The sequence below is a fragment of the Oreochromis niloticus genome, linkage group LG9 (assembly GCF_001858045.2).
Source record: "Oreochromis niloticus isolate F11D_XX linkage group LG9, O_niloticus_UMD_NMBU, whole genome shotgun sequence".
Lineage (NCBI taxonomy): Eukaryota > Metazoa > Chordata > Actinopteri > Cichliformes > Cichlidae > Oreochromis > Oreochromis niloticus.
Genome location: NC_031974.2, coordinates 16,279,154 through 16,294,892, shown reverse-complemented (window position 1 = coordinate 16,294,892; position 15,739 = coordinate 16,279,154). Strand labels below are relative to the sequence as shown.

Sequence of the window (15,739 nt, the reverse complement as noted above, 5' to 3'; positions counted from 1 at the left end):
TGGACTTGCAGTAGAACTGGGAAAATACAAGTGAAATAAGTTTTCCATTAAAATCCTTTAGTAAAGCAGTGAAAGCAAAACTTTTTAATCTTTTTTTTTGTGGCTCTTTCTCTAAAAGATAAAAGCTGCAAACTGGAACATTTAGGGTCATCTACTCTTTAATACTTGTGCAGTCGAGTAAATGGCTGTCTGCAATGTTCGTATTATGGAAATTCATTCATAAAGGTCCACATTTTACAGTAAAGTGTTTCTGATTAACAATACGTTTTATAAATATTTTAGATAAAAATAGAACAGTTTTGCAGTGAATTATCTGAAACCTGGGTGTCCTTCTATATTTTAGCCAATAAACTTCATATCCTGAAATAATTCACTGGGATTTAAACTTTAATGTTGATGCTGAATGACATTGCTGCACAAGGGGGCAGCATGCCGCTCAGGGCGCCTGCCCACATACTGTATGTAAGTAAGGACAGGAGAAGCCTGGTGAGAAGGTCACATTGCCAGCAGCCTTCGAGCTCTTTGAGTTATCCATGTAAGAAGATATAAGCAGGAATTAATGAGGACAAATGAATTAGTGTGCATTCACAGGTAGCCACTCCTGTGGGTTTAGCAGTATGCTGTTAGCTGATCTTTGAAATAAATCCACCTACAGCCTCAGTATGTAGCAAAGCAGCTGGGAGCTGTGGCTTCCTGGCTTCCTATGTGCCTTTGTGGGGCACATTGCTTCTGGTCCTGTGCATCTGAAGAGGAACAAAGGATTAGGAAGGACTTATACCCCTTTCTCTCCTTTAATTACAAGGACCACCCCTCTTCATCACGCCTCATCTCCCTTTGTAACACTCCTTTAAGCCAAGCACTGACCCCACTGGAATGTTTGGCTCCAAAAGAAGCAGATTCCAGCCTTCTCCAGCACCACCACCCGATCATATAGTGTTTCATGCTTACAGCCCCATGCCCTTTTGTCTTCCTAAGCCTCTTAAACAGCCCCCGATGCCACATGCAGACGGTCCTCCTCTCTCGAGTTGACTGCTTATGCTCCAAAGTTAATGCTCAACTCATGTGGTGCTGTCTAATCTGGTGAAGCACACAGTAGTTATTTTGCTGAAACTCCTTTAGGCACAACATTTTTATTGCACTTTGTAATTCATAACAGAAAAGCTGGATGTTTTAGAAAGTACACAAATTGCCTTACTTTAAATATTACCCTGCAGCAGCAGCCTGTTAGCTTTGCACATGTAAACCTCTTAAATGAACATACATGACTAACATACAGTATCTGGAAAACAGTTTTCAGTTTTACAAACGATATTATTTCTTGGTGAGAAGCAATGACTTCCTGCAGTCTGGTTCTTATACCTGTTTCATATACAGTTCATATATACAGCATATATGTGATATCAATACAGACAAATATAAAGAAGAATATGGAGATGAAGCTCGACACTGACCTTTACAGTGCGTCGATCCAGAGGTGGTTTTGTGTTATGGGACGCTCAATAATAATAATAATGACAATAAATATTATTTGTTGGCTCTTTTCAAAACACTCAAGCTGGCCTGACTCCACAAAATTAACAAGATCCACAAAAAACACAATAGCAAGAAATATTTAAAATCCCGGAATAATATATATAAAAAATATGGGTTATAGTTTAAATGCTGAACAGTTTGGCTTTAACATGGGATTGAAAATGTGTAATATGGTCTGGCTGATGGAGGTAAAGTGGTAGTGAGTTCCACAGATCCAGGACGACTGGCGACCTTCATATATTTTCGAAAAAACATGCTACTGTACATTTAAGAACATTCGCGTCTGAGATATATTTCTTTTTTTTGTTGTTTTATTTTCAGGGTCCTGTCCTTCGGGCTACCTACCTTGTGAAAATGGCAGGTGTTTCACTCCATGGCAGAGCTGTGACTTCACAGATGACTGTGGCGATGGAACGGATGAGAAGCATTGTGGGACTTCGTGCACCTTTGAGAACGGACGCTGTGGGTGGAAGAGCTCCCTTGCTGATAATTTTCACTGGGTGCTGGGCACTGGGTCTGTCCAAAGCATACGGCCTCCGTATGATCACACGCTGATGAATGAGAACGGTATGAGTTTGCATTTTCTGGTACACTATGAACTCTGTACACATTTAAAGTTGTAGGATTTTTCTTTTTACCACCGTTTCTCATTAAAAAGAACGAATCTGTAGCCTCCTTCTTGAATTACCGTTGCATAATTTAGCAGGTGCATCTGTGCTTGTGAGTGGCTTTGTATAATCAGAATGAATGATTTTTCAAATTTTACCTGCTTAGGCCAAATGGCTCTCCACCATGTTTAATTCACGCTTTTGTAACTTTAGAGACAAAATCAATGAGTTTCTTCTCAGCATGTGAAAGTGCACCAGGTGATTTATTCAAGGCTAAAATTACACTTTGCTCTGTGCATGCCAAAAAAGCAATACACATAAATTACTTATCACTTAAGCTACTTTTTATTATGCAGCCTCCTGCATGTATCTCCTACTTTGATACTGATTCAAAACAAGCAACCCATCCACCAGCACCTCATGGCAACCCAGCAAACATGGCTAATATTATTCCCCAGTCAAAACTGGACAGATGCTGATGTTTTTCCACATACCCTACTGGTCCACTTAGAGCCTCAGATGATTGCAATAAGAAACAAATGCACATGATTTTGCTTTTTAAAATGCCATTTCATTGTTACCTAATTTGTTTACCAACTAGCAATGCAATTATGCCATTTCAGTTTAAATTAGCTGTCATTTGTTGCATAGCCATCGCCTCAATGCTTCCCAATGTTCCCATTATAACCCTGAGGTGAAACTAACTGATCAGATAGGAAATGGACAGCAAAGAAGGAGATCTTTTTATTTTGTTCTAATCATGAGTTAGCACACTCGCTTGGGAACCAAAAGATTCTTCTTTTGAATCCAGAGATCCAAATCCCCTTGGGGTTACATGATGAAGGGCATCTGGTGAAACGCTGTGTTATGAAATCAGTTTCACCCCGGTTCTTTTTTATTCCTCGGGCATCCAGAGACAGCACCGGACTCAGTAGTCATTTCACAAAACCTTTATTCATCGTTATTCATCTTCATTTAAGCATGCATCTTCTAGAAGGGAAGACGTGCAAGGCCGGTGTCCCTCTGCAGATCTCCACCTCTTTGTTTCTTACAGTCAGCTTTATAGAAGCGACCCCATCATAAAACCCCCATGGTGTGCTGCAAACTCTGTGTCTGTGTGTGTATGCACGAGCACGCGAGTGCCTGTTTGTGCGCATACCCGTGTGTATGTGTGAGTGCACGTGAGTGAGTGTGCATGTAGGTGTGGGTGCGTCGTAACAGTCAAAGCACTGTGTGTGTGTCTCTGTGTATGTGACTTCCTGCCGGTCATAAAAGTAATCTCCTCACCCAAGCTACACCAAATTCCTCTACACAACATAGAAAACAGAGTTAACATATTACAAACACTGAGACCCCCACTCTGCATCCACTGAGCCATTGGCCTCTTGTTGTCTTACATTTACATTTACAGATAAGGTGGAGAGTCTCCTGCAAACCTACTTCTAAGTTATAACAATTATGAACTTTTATTGAAGGTACAAGCATCAGCATCAGCAACCCCCAACTGTAGCTTCCTGTCTCCTTTTATGACAGCAGACCCCCAGTGTCCATAAATTCCTTTCCCTCTAAACAATTACACACACTCTCAGGCCAACAGCTAAGCCAAACTGAAACACACAGACCAATCCTTCCTTATTCCTCTGATCTAAACAAATTTAACACATCATATTATAATAATTATTTTCTTGTACTCACAGCTGCTAAATAAAAAAAAAATGCAGAGCTTCTGACAGCATCTTTTTTTATTAAAAGGATAATGCATAGCAAATCTTGAACACAAACCTTCCTTTACTAAGAAGTCCAAGCAGCCTGCTGGATGTGAACTTGCATTTAGAAACTATTTTTAAAAGTCAGATTGTGTGCAGGGAAGGGATTCCCAGGATGGCTGCAGCCTTTCCAGCTTCCACAAAAAGTAGAACAGCTCAAGGAACGCAACAAAAAGGCAGATACCTTGACCCGGCCTGCAAACTTTCCAGACCCTGATCTTATCGAGCATTTGTGTGCCCTGACTGATCCATGGAGGTCACATCCCCAAACAAACTTAACCCAAAAGATGTGCTGCAAACATTACAGTCACTGCAGGACACTCCCCACAGAGGTTGATGTCCACACCCATTTGCTCTTAAGGATGTGCAAAAGATTTCAAATGTGACACGAGCTGCTGTTGAAGCTAAGTCTGCTAGCTTGCTGGCTGACCCCCGTGCGTGCTGTGTCATGCACACGTAACATGCCGCACTTTCCTCATGTCATTTACCAAACACACCCTCAAATTAAGATATAACATCTGCCAATTTCCCATCTCCCTCTCTCTGGCACGTCAGAGCTCCTGTCCTGCATCGCCAGCATCCTCCTGCAAGCTCTGGGGGCATGTTTTCCCATCACTCTCCAATTTCTATGTTTAAGATATGTGCAGGGAATGATGAGCTCAGAGCCATATCAGTTGCTTTAATAAATCATTTCAAACCTTGCCTAACAGAATAACAGTCACAGCAAGTGTGGGTAAATACTACAGGAAACACTCGCTAAACAGCTTCTCTGTGAAGAAACAAAACAAAAAGCTTTTTCTGAGTCAGTTTACTGTGCAGCCAGACAAATAATGTTCTAATAAAGAAGTCAGTCAGCAATAACAGCCGTAACCAGACAACAGCAGAGCAGAGAAAAGGGAGTTTGTTACAGAGGACGAGGAGAAGGAGGAGGAGAAGAATACCCTGCTGTGGCTTCTTCTCCCATTACTTTGTTATCTGCAAAAACACCAAAAATGAGGATGTCTTGCAGAGGCATTCATGTTTATTGCAAACTGTGGTGAGAAATATATTACATTCCCACTAACTGCTTCACAGTGAAAGTCTTAATACAGTTCTGATATAGTTGTGGGAGCGCCAGATTACATGCTGCATCATTTCTTGAAAAGCCAACCTAAAACCGGGGTGGTCAACTGAATCTTAATATTCTGCCATAAAAAATAGTTTGATTCCATGAAAATCAGAAGAATTATAACTAAACTTTAAGTGTGTTTAAAATATTCAGTAACCTCTGTAAGATTATTATTATTAATGTCGCTAATGCTGAGTGCAAAGACAGATACACTTTCTTTATTTTCATTCATTCATTTTCCTGCTTTCTCCTTTCTCTACTTAACTGAGAAAGTTTGAGTGCTCCCCTGTGCCAAAGGCAGTGAGACATTAGAAGATGTGTCAGAGATTACCCCGTGACTCTTGGCCCTCCTTCCCCCAACACATTTTGTGACCTTCGTGTGATTTTTCAGAGCCGCCCGTGCAGAGATAGTTGTCAACCTCTGTGCTCGCTTGCTGGCTCAGTGCCTTTCTCCTTCATCACTTTCCCTCATTTCTCTCCCTTTAGGGCATTTTGTCTATTTGGAAGCAACACCAGTGGGACTGAAAGGCGATAAAGCTCATATTAGAAGCTCTGTGTGGAAAGAGTCTAGCGCCATCTGCAAGCTCTCTTTCTGGTACTACATTTCCCACAAGGCCACGGGAACCATCCGGCTTCTGATCAAGGTAATGCATCTGCATGTAGACAGAAATGACATCAAATTAGTGCTGATGTATCATGGTGTCTGTATTTGTAAAAAAGAGAGGAGATGTTTGATCTATAGAGGGATATTGTAGAGGTTGTAGTTGGTTCTGAGCATCTGGGAAGATTCTCTCTTTGGCACCTTGCAGTTCTTCTTACCCATCAAGTTTCTGTACACATGGCTGATTCTGAGGGATTAAAATTTCTACTTGGACTTTTCTGCCATATAAACTCTGGTGGGTTTGGCCTCCATCCTCTGGTCTATTTACTCTAAACCTTATTTCACTTTATCAGGTATGACTCAAGCAGAAGGTGCTGCTGTGCTTGACAAGATTCATTCCTCTGCAGGAAGGTGTAGCGATCATTTTTCTGCATGTGCAGCACTTCAGAAACTTTTCATGCCATCTGCAACAAAAATGCTAGTATAAATGTATTTAGTTATTTATTTGTAGTTTTTCAAACATTTACATATCATTGCTCATGCAAAATAAAAGGCTGTTCAAGTTCATTTCCAGGAGGATCCACATTCAAACACACATGGCAGACAAACCCAACCCAACAAAACATCCAAAGAGAAAAGTCATCTAATGGGAGCAATAACTGAACCAGAGCAACTACGAAGCCCTGAAAAAAATTACACACACCAGAGAGCAGGGTAATAAGGAACAAGAGCAGGCAATCACAAGAGCACAAAAAAGAGGAATAAAACACCCTAATGCGCACAGGGAAAGCGATTACACAAATAAAACAGGAAATGACTGCCAAAAAAATGGCACAATACTGGAATACACACGCAGAGGAAACACATAGAGGAAACAATTAGAAACTCAGACAGGGGTAAACAACATCAGCAACGGGAAAAACAAAACACAAGAAACATGAAGAGAGAAACAGAAGAAAAGCAAACTGTAGCTTATTCCTGTCTCTGACACAGAGCTACAGTTGAAAAGACATGTTTCTGCTACTTTCACTTTTAATTATAAAAATATAAACATACAAACACATTTGAGATGTCTTTAGAAAATAAAAAACACTGGTAAGACCCTATGGGCATGTGGTGAAATTTGCATATATTGTGTATGTGTGCCTGTTGTTTCTATATAGTTCTATATATATTGATCCCTTGCTGTTGGCTGATAGTCACCAAAATAAATGTAATTGTTCGTTTCATTGTTCTTCATTTGTGAACAAAAACTAAAACACATTGAATGATTGTGGCTGCGCATTAATAAAAAACAACCTCGTTATGTTACTCATTCACTGATCACATGCTTGGATGGACACGTTACACTTACTGATGCTGTTTCCGTCTCAGTCATTAGACAAATAGTCTTTGCTATTGATTGTACATTAAAGCCTGCTGTAGACTGGAAACCGCTATCATGATGGGATTTGCCCAGTTCCCCAGTCATCCAGCCAGCTGTTGGATTGATTATGTGGCTCTCCGAGAGGCAGGAGATGATAAATGCATGTGGACTATTTTTAAATGTGCACCCTCTTTCACATATGGGTTGAAAATGTAAAATTTGGCCTTTTAAAGAAGGTCAGCTCTCTGCTTTAAAATGAGGCGCTGGACTCATTTACACTTAGAGACACAGACGTAGTGGGTGGAGAGTTCAGAGGCCACCCTCTGTGTGTGTGTGTGTGTTTGTGTTGGTGGGTGTCTGTGTGTGTGTGAGAGGGAGACAGACAGGCAGATAAAACCAGTATTCCTCCAGTGTTATGTGGCTATAGCTTCCTATGACACATAAATGATGATAAGTGCATGTATGACCTAGAGGGTTCAAAGACATAAGCACTCACAGGTTATTGGTTTGTGTTATAATTTACAACATTAGAGCACTTTTATAGTCCGGATGTTGCGGCTACATAAATACTAACATGCACACACATTTGCACAGGCAGGGCAATAAAAACACACAAACACTCTCACACTCTCTGCAAGCATCATAGTGTAAATATAGTGTATACTATGCATCTTTAAAGGGTGACTGAACAACAAAGAGACTTATGATAATAAGAGTGAAAGGGAGGGGATTATATTTACATGGCAAGCGTCCTCCCATGAAGTTCACAAGGGGCTCACCAGGCTGCTCTATTTATATCACCAGCCGTGTGAACTGCTTCTTTTAGTCATTAGTCATCACACTAATGTGTAAAGTGTCTGTCCTCAGCAGCAGAGCAAACTGAATAAAGATGGGGGTGTAAGAGTGAGTTAAGTAGCATTAATGTACCTGCCAATCTTCAGACTTCCAGCAACACTGCTTCTAATGTGTCTACATCCATGTACTGTGGTTCAAAGTATACATGCATTCTCCTATGAGATGATGGATGATGTCCTAGAGGATCTCCTCCCAGATCTGGACCAGGGCATCACTGAGCTCCTGGACAGTCGGAGGTGCAACCTGGCAGTATCGGAAGGACTGAAATATATAATGTCCCAGAGTTGCTCTATTGGATTTAGGACAGTCAATGGTATCAATACCTTCATCCCCTGGGAAATGCCTGCATACTCTCACCACATGAGGCCTGGCATTGTTGTGCACCAGGAAGAACCCAGGACCCACTGTACCAGCGTAGGGTGTTACAGCTTGTGCAGGCATTTTATCCTGATATCTAATTGCAGTTAGGGTGCTATTGCTTAGCCTGTAGAGGTCTGTGTGCACCTCTGTTTCTCATTGTTTGGTCAAAGGCATTCACACCAGTGGCCTAGTGGAGGTCATTTTAGCTTTAGCAGTGCTCATCCTGTTCTTTCTTGCACAATGCAGCAGATAACAGTCCCGCTAATTGGTTAATGACCTATACAGACCTGTAGTAACCGCTTGTTTCCATACTTCTGAGACTGAACTGGGAAATATAAAAAACCCTTTTGGCAATGACACATGTTGATGTGCAGTCCTGGAGGAGTTGGCCTACCTGTGCAACCTATGTAGGGTCCAGGTATCGCCTCGTGGTAACAGTGGTAACACCGACCTTAGCTAAATGTAATGGGAGAAAAAGTAGATACTCAATTTAAAGCTAAACTACTGAGAATTTAATTTATAATTTTCTATTTTAAAAAAGTAAAGCTGGTGTAGGCAACATTTTCGGCATCACTGTACAAAAAAATTACTTATGGTACAAGAATTTAGAACAGATCTGAGCCTTGTACTATGAGGCCACTATGAACTGGGATATCTTTCTCTTAGCTAAACCTAAATAGATTAAAGCAAAACATTTTAACCTGAGAGAAAGGTTTGAATCCGGTTTGAAGCCAAAGGCATGAAGTTATTGTGTGAAGCACTTGCACATCTAGTTTGCTTCCTAGTGGGCGGGGCTTAGAGGGAGACAGACGCTACAGAAGGAGAGTCCCCTGTTTACAAAGTCGGGCCTTTTTTTCTTAATTTTTGCCTTGTGCAGCTTTAAAGTTTAAACATTTGAGACTTTTTGAGGGGTCAGAGATGAGAGTGCAATTAATGTTTGATGAAAAAAAATAAAGTCTGGAGCAGAATTCAAACAGAAATGGGATTATGCTAACGAAGGACTGAGGAAACATTAAGATAACAACTTTGCTAAAATTTCCTAAAACAGAAATTCTTTGGAGACAAGATTATACGAATACATTTTTAGCATCTACATGAAAATAATGTAATCCGTATTTTTCGTTATACCCCATTTCCTTGGCTGGCTAGGCAGTATAAAAGTTTCATCTTGCAGAGATGCACTCTTTCCTCTTTTCATGGAAGAAATATTTTACTTTCCCTGCCGTGTATTTTTCATAATAGGCTGTTTGTTTGCCTTACTGACTGATGCATTTTGAGTCAGCCTACCATAACGATGACAGCAAAATTACTACATAGCTAGCTATTTGCTCATTAATATAGTTATATATGGTGTTGTGGGTTCAGATGCAGCCTGCGATTATGGTGAGCTAAACATCTGCCGGCCAGCCACAGCGAGGACGTTCTACTCGAGTAAAATATAGCATGACGAATCATTCGTGCGTGTCTCTCGTCACGGAAACAATATGCAAATCTGTCCCTGGTGAAACATGAAAATATTTTTTTAAGTAAGGAAAGACTGAGTGTAAAAAAACAACCAAACTTGAATGTGATTTGACTAAAAGGTAAGTTGACAGAAAACAGCTGCCAGCAGTTTCATAAAATGAAAAAGCCATGAATACAAATTGGATTTTAGTTTTGTGGAACATTCAGTATACGGTTAAGACGTCAAGGATTTCACAGTTTCAATAAAAGAAGCTTTTTGTTGCGAGCACAACTTTGTTTCTTTCTTCTGTTTCTTGCCCTCCTGACTTTTACTGAGGGATAATAAAAAGAAATTATACAAATGTGTATCCTCTCTTCACTTTGAGCAAACCGAATTGGCGGCTTGCGCTGCCTTGACTGCAAGCTCAGGAAATGAAGCTTCAAATTGATCGAATAAATGCCTCGACTGATATGCCACCCAGGCATCAAATGTGAGCTACGTATGCCTGTATCGCGCGCTCGTCACTCGCTCTCCGGCTGCTTTTATGGATTGGGCCTTTACTCCGTGGCATAAATCTGGATAAGTCCTGCTGTAACGCTGCCTATTAATGTACGCTCTACTCTCACAGTAACAAGATTATTTCAAGCCAGGGCTTCACTGGCATAAAGAGAGAAGACAGTCTGTGCAAGCCTCACCCAAGGGTGCATTTTAATAGGCTTTCCAACCGCAGAGTAGAAAGTGACATTGCTTGTCCTCTGCGTTTGAGTATATTACACCAGGTTTCCTTTCACTGCAGTCGAGCCTCTGGTCACATATTGCCACCTCAAGTGCAGCATGTTTGCCGCTTTATTTTGTTAGAGGTAATGTTTATTTCACACTCCTGCAACTTATTCCCACTGCAGCACTGCCCTTAAAACTGAATTAATTATGTGAAGCTATAGACCTGCAGTTTTCCCATCACTTTTACAAAGAGCAGAGGACGAGGAAGCCGTCGTAAATTATTAGAGCTACAGCAGTATTAATATAAGACTCGGGAGCTTCTGCGGAATAGGTAGTTAAATCTATATGCACCCCCATTAATGCTCTTCTCCGTACTGACCAGAAGCTAAGATCGAGTTTCAACTATAACTGATATCCTTGATGCAGAACAAAGCAGAATATACAATACTATACAAAAGGCTTTTCATACATATATATATATGATTTTTCTAGGAAAATGGGAACCATTTATTCAAGGACTGTATTCTGCATGGTGTGTAGTGTGTCCTAATATAGCCAATGACTAACAGCTCTTCTGGATTCATCTTGTTGGTGAAAAATACAATTTTATGTATTCCAAACTGGGTTATTTTTGGCATTTTTCAAAGATTTAGCTGAAAAATAAAGAAAACTAATTATATGTTTTCATGGTTGCTGTAACAAAGTGCCTAAAAATACCAAAAATTGGTTCTTTGCTAAGTTGTGTATACATAATACTGGTTCATCCCTTTGAATCCCCTTTGAATGATTCATCAGGCAAGTGTTAAGTGGCTCAACAAACAAATAAAAAACATCCATCCATCCATTCATCCATCCATCCATCCATCTTCTTCCGTTTATCCAGGACCGGGTCGTGGGGGCAGCAGCCTAAGCAGAGAAGCCCAGACCTCCCTCTCCCCAGCCACCTCCTCCAGCTTGTCCAGGGGAACACCAAGGCATTTCCAACCTCAACTGGCTCCTTTTGATATGAAGGAGCAGCGGCTCTACTCTGAGCCCCTCCCGGATGGCTGAACTTCTCACCCTATCTCTAAGGGAGAGTCCAGCCACCCTTTGGAGGAAGCTCATTTCTGCCGCTTTTATCCACGATCTCGTTCTTTCAGTCACTACCATAGGTGAGGGTAGGGATGTAGATCGACCGGTAAATTGAGAGCTTCGCTTTTACACTTAGCTCTCTCTTCACCACGACCTAGGGGAGGTTCAAGGACTGGACTGAAAAGGAGTAAAAAAGTAGATCAAAGAAAAACAGAAACTTTGAAAGACCTTCGGAAGGTCTGGAGAAATACTGCTATATAAGTTTTGCTCAGTACCTTATAGATGTTTGGGTATTTTTCTCAAAAGTTGTACAAAGTCAGTCTTGATCCATATTGGCTCAGTTTGCCAACAATTAGCTGCCATTTCTTACACTTCATTCTTATTCTTGGCTCAATGCTTTTGCAGATCTAATCCCATCAGAGACTCTTCAGCTACACCAACTCCAAGCGGTTCCACATTCTTTCAATAAAAAAGTTTTAAAAGTGGCCATGTGCTGCTATTTATTGTAGGTGGGCGAGTTATCCAGACACGCTGTTGCCAACCTAAACACTTTACACAGTTTGAAAACATTTCTGATAAACCAAGCATGCCATTTTTGTCTTGTTAGCTCACAGAAGCGTTCTGCTAAGCAGTCTGTTTTGCTTCATTCTGGTCCCGTTATTGAAAACAGAAAAGGCTTCAGTTATAATCGAGTGGGGCGGGTTAGACATGCAGTCAGGGATTTGTTTCATCCCCTTTGGCCAAACAAGGAGCAACAATGTAACCATTCATCCTCAAATGAAATACTCAAATTTAAAAAAAATTCTTCCACAAGCAACATACAGATGCAGATATTTTATGGGAAGCGTTTTCAGCTTTAAGGGTTTCGTGTTTGAACATAGACGAGGATCACATTAGATTAACAAATTCACACTAGGCGGATGTTCAGCCTGGAAATGATCTGCAGTACTTTACTGACGTGGATCATCTGCCATAAGTACAACATTGTATACAGTAGCAAAACACGGTGTTTTATGCACCACCGCTTCTGTTTAAGTAAACATTTTTTCAGGCTGAACACAGATCACACTTCTTCCTTAACCCACACAGGACCATCGTCCCCACACTTAATGAGCCCAAAGACTTCAGGTAGTTCTATCATTTTATTACATAATCTAGGTGAGAAATCTTTAAGTAAATAATCCCAAACATTCATGTTGAGCTTTAATTTCTCAGGATTTTTTTTTACTCATCTTAAATTATGCTTAGCTACTTTTTTCGTCTTTGTTGGCTTGACTGGAGCATGCAACAACAATTTGAAGACTTTACTTTGACATTTTACTCTTGTTGATACTTTTTGTCTTGATCTATTTATTGTTTAGTTTAAAAAAGCCCTCAAGTTTAGTTTTTTTCTTTAATCCACTTCATCTAACATTCAGCATTACTTTTTAAAATCTGTGTATGTAGAGTACGGTTCTGTTTTATCTTATCTGAACTACACTGTTGTTAAAATTTCATAGCATTTTCTACTACCTTCACCATCACCTCGCTAGATCCTGTTACTCTTATGCCAAAAGTATTTTAATATGAAGTGATAGAGCTTTATAAAAGTCCCATTGATGCTTTTGACATGACAATAAAAACCAGCGATGAGATGCCGGCTTGTGAAAAGGCACATCCACTAAACCCATTTCAAAGTCAAATTTGCTGTTTCAAAGCTGTATTAGTCATGATTTAGTGCCTGGCAAGTACCATGGGAAAAGGCATAGCAGGCTTACAGAGGAATACACGTCAGTTTGTCTTTTAATATGTTCCATATGTGACATGAGAGAAATCCATTACCATACTCAGAAAATGTGAGTCGCAGGTCTCAAGGCGGGGGACTTATTACTACAATGTTATGCTAATGCTAATGAGAGTTTAATGACTTCTCATAGATGGCATTTGCTTTTTCTCAGCAGCAGCACTCTGTCCACATATCTGATTCAGCACATTTTGACCAAGAAGTTCTTCACTCTAGACATGAGGCTTAAAGCTTGAAAAAAAAAAATTTCTGACAGTAATGAGACTGCAGCCCCATAGTATGTGAAATGCTACCACATGAGCCTCTTTTTGTTCATCCCTGCTCTTCTCCACAGATGGAGAATAATTTAAAGGAGGTGTGGAATCAAACGGGACATCAGGGCAATAAGTGGAACCGAGCAGAGATCCCCCTGAGGAAGCTCAGGAACTTTGAAGTCATATTTGAGGTGGTGCGCCTAAAGGACGTGAGCGGTGGAGCAGCCTTAGATGACCTGGAGTACATAGACTGTGCCCCAAGTAGGTAGCATGCACAAACAGTACACACCAAGTTTTGCATATAGACTGTACTACAATAAAATAATTATGAAAAGCACTATGAAGGCAAATTTCAGGTGAAACTGGATCACTGTAAGCCCATGTTTCATACACCTGGGGAGATTAATGACAATATTACTAGCATTTCTATTACTGCTCATTTTGTCACTGATGGTTTTGCTCCAAACGATTGTTTGGTCAATGTTATTATGATTACATGTCAGTTTTTAAGTTTTTTTGTAAATGTATCTTTGTATTGGTGCATTTTAATAGTGGAGTGGAACCGAAGGCAGTGCCACAGACTTTTTTCTAAATTCTTAATCATGTGAGTTCTGGGGATGGCATTGTAACTGTGTCCTTCACTTGATCTTCCACTTTAGGGTATGAAATATAACAATAACTGAATGGACTGCTATGAAAACTGATGCAGACATTCATGGTTCTTAGAAAATAAATGACCTTTTTTGAGGAAACTCTTAGAAAACCATGATTTTTTTGTGTGTACATGTATAAATCTGCCATGGATCACTATTAGGGCCTCACTTAAATAATCTGATAATAATGTACATTTTAAAAAAGCTATTGATTATATAATGCTTTTGAACACTAATTTAAAATGGGTTGAACCATCATCAAAGCATTTGTGGACTTTAATAAAAAAATTTTGTAGTAATGTAAAAATGAAATGACACAATTAATTGTGTCAATTAAATGCCTGCGTACAATTATGAACATGCAAGCAGGCATTTTTTTTTATTAAATAATTTTTTTTTAAAGATGCTTTTGGCAGATATATGGAAAATGATTGACAACCAGCAAATTCTAGCATGTTTAAATTGCATGTTGCTGTTAGCATTTAGCTTTAGTGATTTGGGTATTTGTTTTGTTATCGCAGTTAATTAAAAAAAAAAGAAGTTAAACACAAAAAAAACATAAGTACACAAGTAAAATTGTGTTATGATTATTATGTGTGCCTATGGAAAGAGGCACACATATTACTATTCGTCGGATTTATTATTCTTATTATGTGTGCCTATGACAAGAGGCACACATATTACTATTCCTCGGATTTATTATTCTTATTATTATTATTATTATTATTATTATTCTCCATCTTCCGCCTAAATTTCGGCACGTATCACGCCCCGCAGTTTTGAGAAAAGCTTCATATATGTTACCTCATTTTGTGCGGCTGGATCTGGAATGGTGTGCTATGACTTTTGGTGTTTATGACTATTATAGTTTTTAAAATATTAATATTTTAGTGAAAATTTTCCCGCGCTCCTCTGCCAAACAGTTTTGACAATAGGGGTACATATGTTACATCATTTTGTGCGGCTGGAGCTGGGCTAGTATGGTGTGACTTTTGGTGTTCATAACTTTTATAGTTTTTGAAATATTTAGATTTTAGTGCAACTTTAGGCCAATTTCTAGGCTCCTGAGAAAGATTCTGCTTTTGGCACCATAGAAACAGACTTCATTTGTGGTGGGTTGGCTCTCTCTAGTGGTATACCGGGAGTAGTACGGCCTAAAGGGTGCCATGCTTGGTGAAAACTACATATCCCACAATTCATAGCATGCCTCTACCGAGTCAAACAATGGCGGACACCACTTCGTTTTATATGTCTTTTATTCGTGTTTCTAGGTCACAAAATACACTTTTAAGATATTTTCAGGCGAGAATGTAGGTGTGTAAACTTCAAATATCTGCTCGTTTTATCAAGACATCCCATATTAGCGACAATTCTTTTAAGTGTTGCTGATAGCCGGCTAGCTAGCTAGCGCCGCTAGCTTAGCTAGCTAGCGCCCCTTCGTGAAAAACCACCCAGGCTTGGCTGATAGTGAGGTGGGTAAAATTTGTTTAATCGCCCGATCGCTCGGCAAGGGTCTGTGTCTTAGCTGGACTTATTTTTCGTTTATATGGGCCGATGATGCTGGTCGATGTGGAAAAAATAACTGAGTTGTTTGGTGGTGGAGCTACAACAGAGGGC

The 15,739-nt window shown here is 39.9% G+C and overlaps 1 protein-coding gene across 2 annotated transcripts in view; it reads left to right on the top strand.

Annotated features, from left to right (window-relative positions):
• Positions 1–15,739, top strand: part of malrd1 (MAM and LDL receptor class A domain containing 1) — a 78,618-nt gene that overhangs the window by 35,531 nt on the left and 27,348 nt on the right. For both annotated transcript variants that reach the window (XR_003221780.1, XM_013276476.3), the window contains exons 19-21: positions 1,855–2,100; positions 5,502–5,659; positions 13,550–13,730. Coding sequence is in view for 1 of the 2 variants with exons in the window: in XM_013276476.3 (XP_013131930.1) it covers positions 1,855–2,100; positions 5,502–5,659; positions 13,550–13,730 (585 nt within the window). In the remaining variant the exon portion in view is untranslated. The remainder of the gene's footprint in view (positions 1–1,854; positions 2,101–5,501; positions 5,660–13,549; positions 13,731–15,739) is intronic.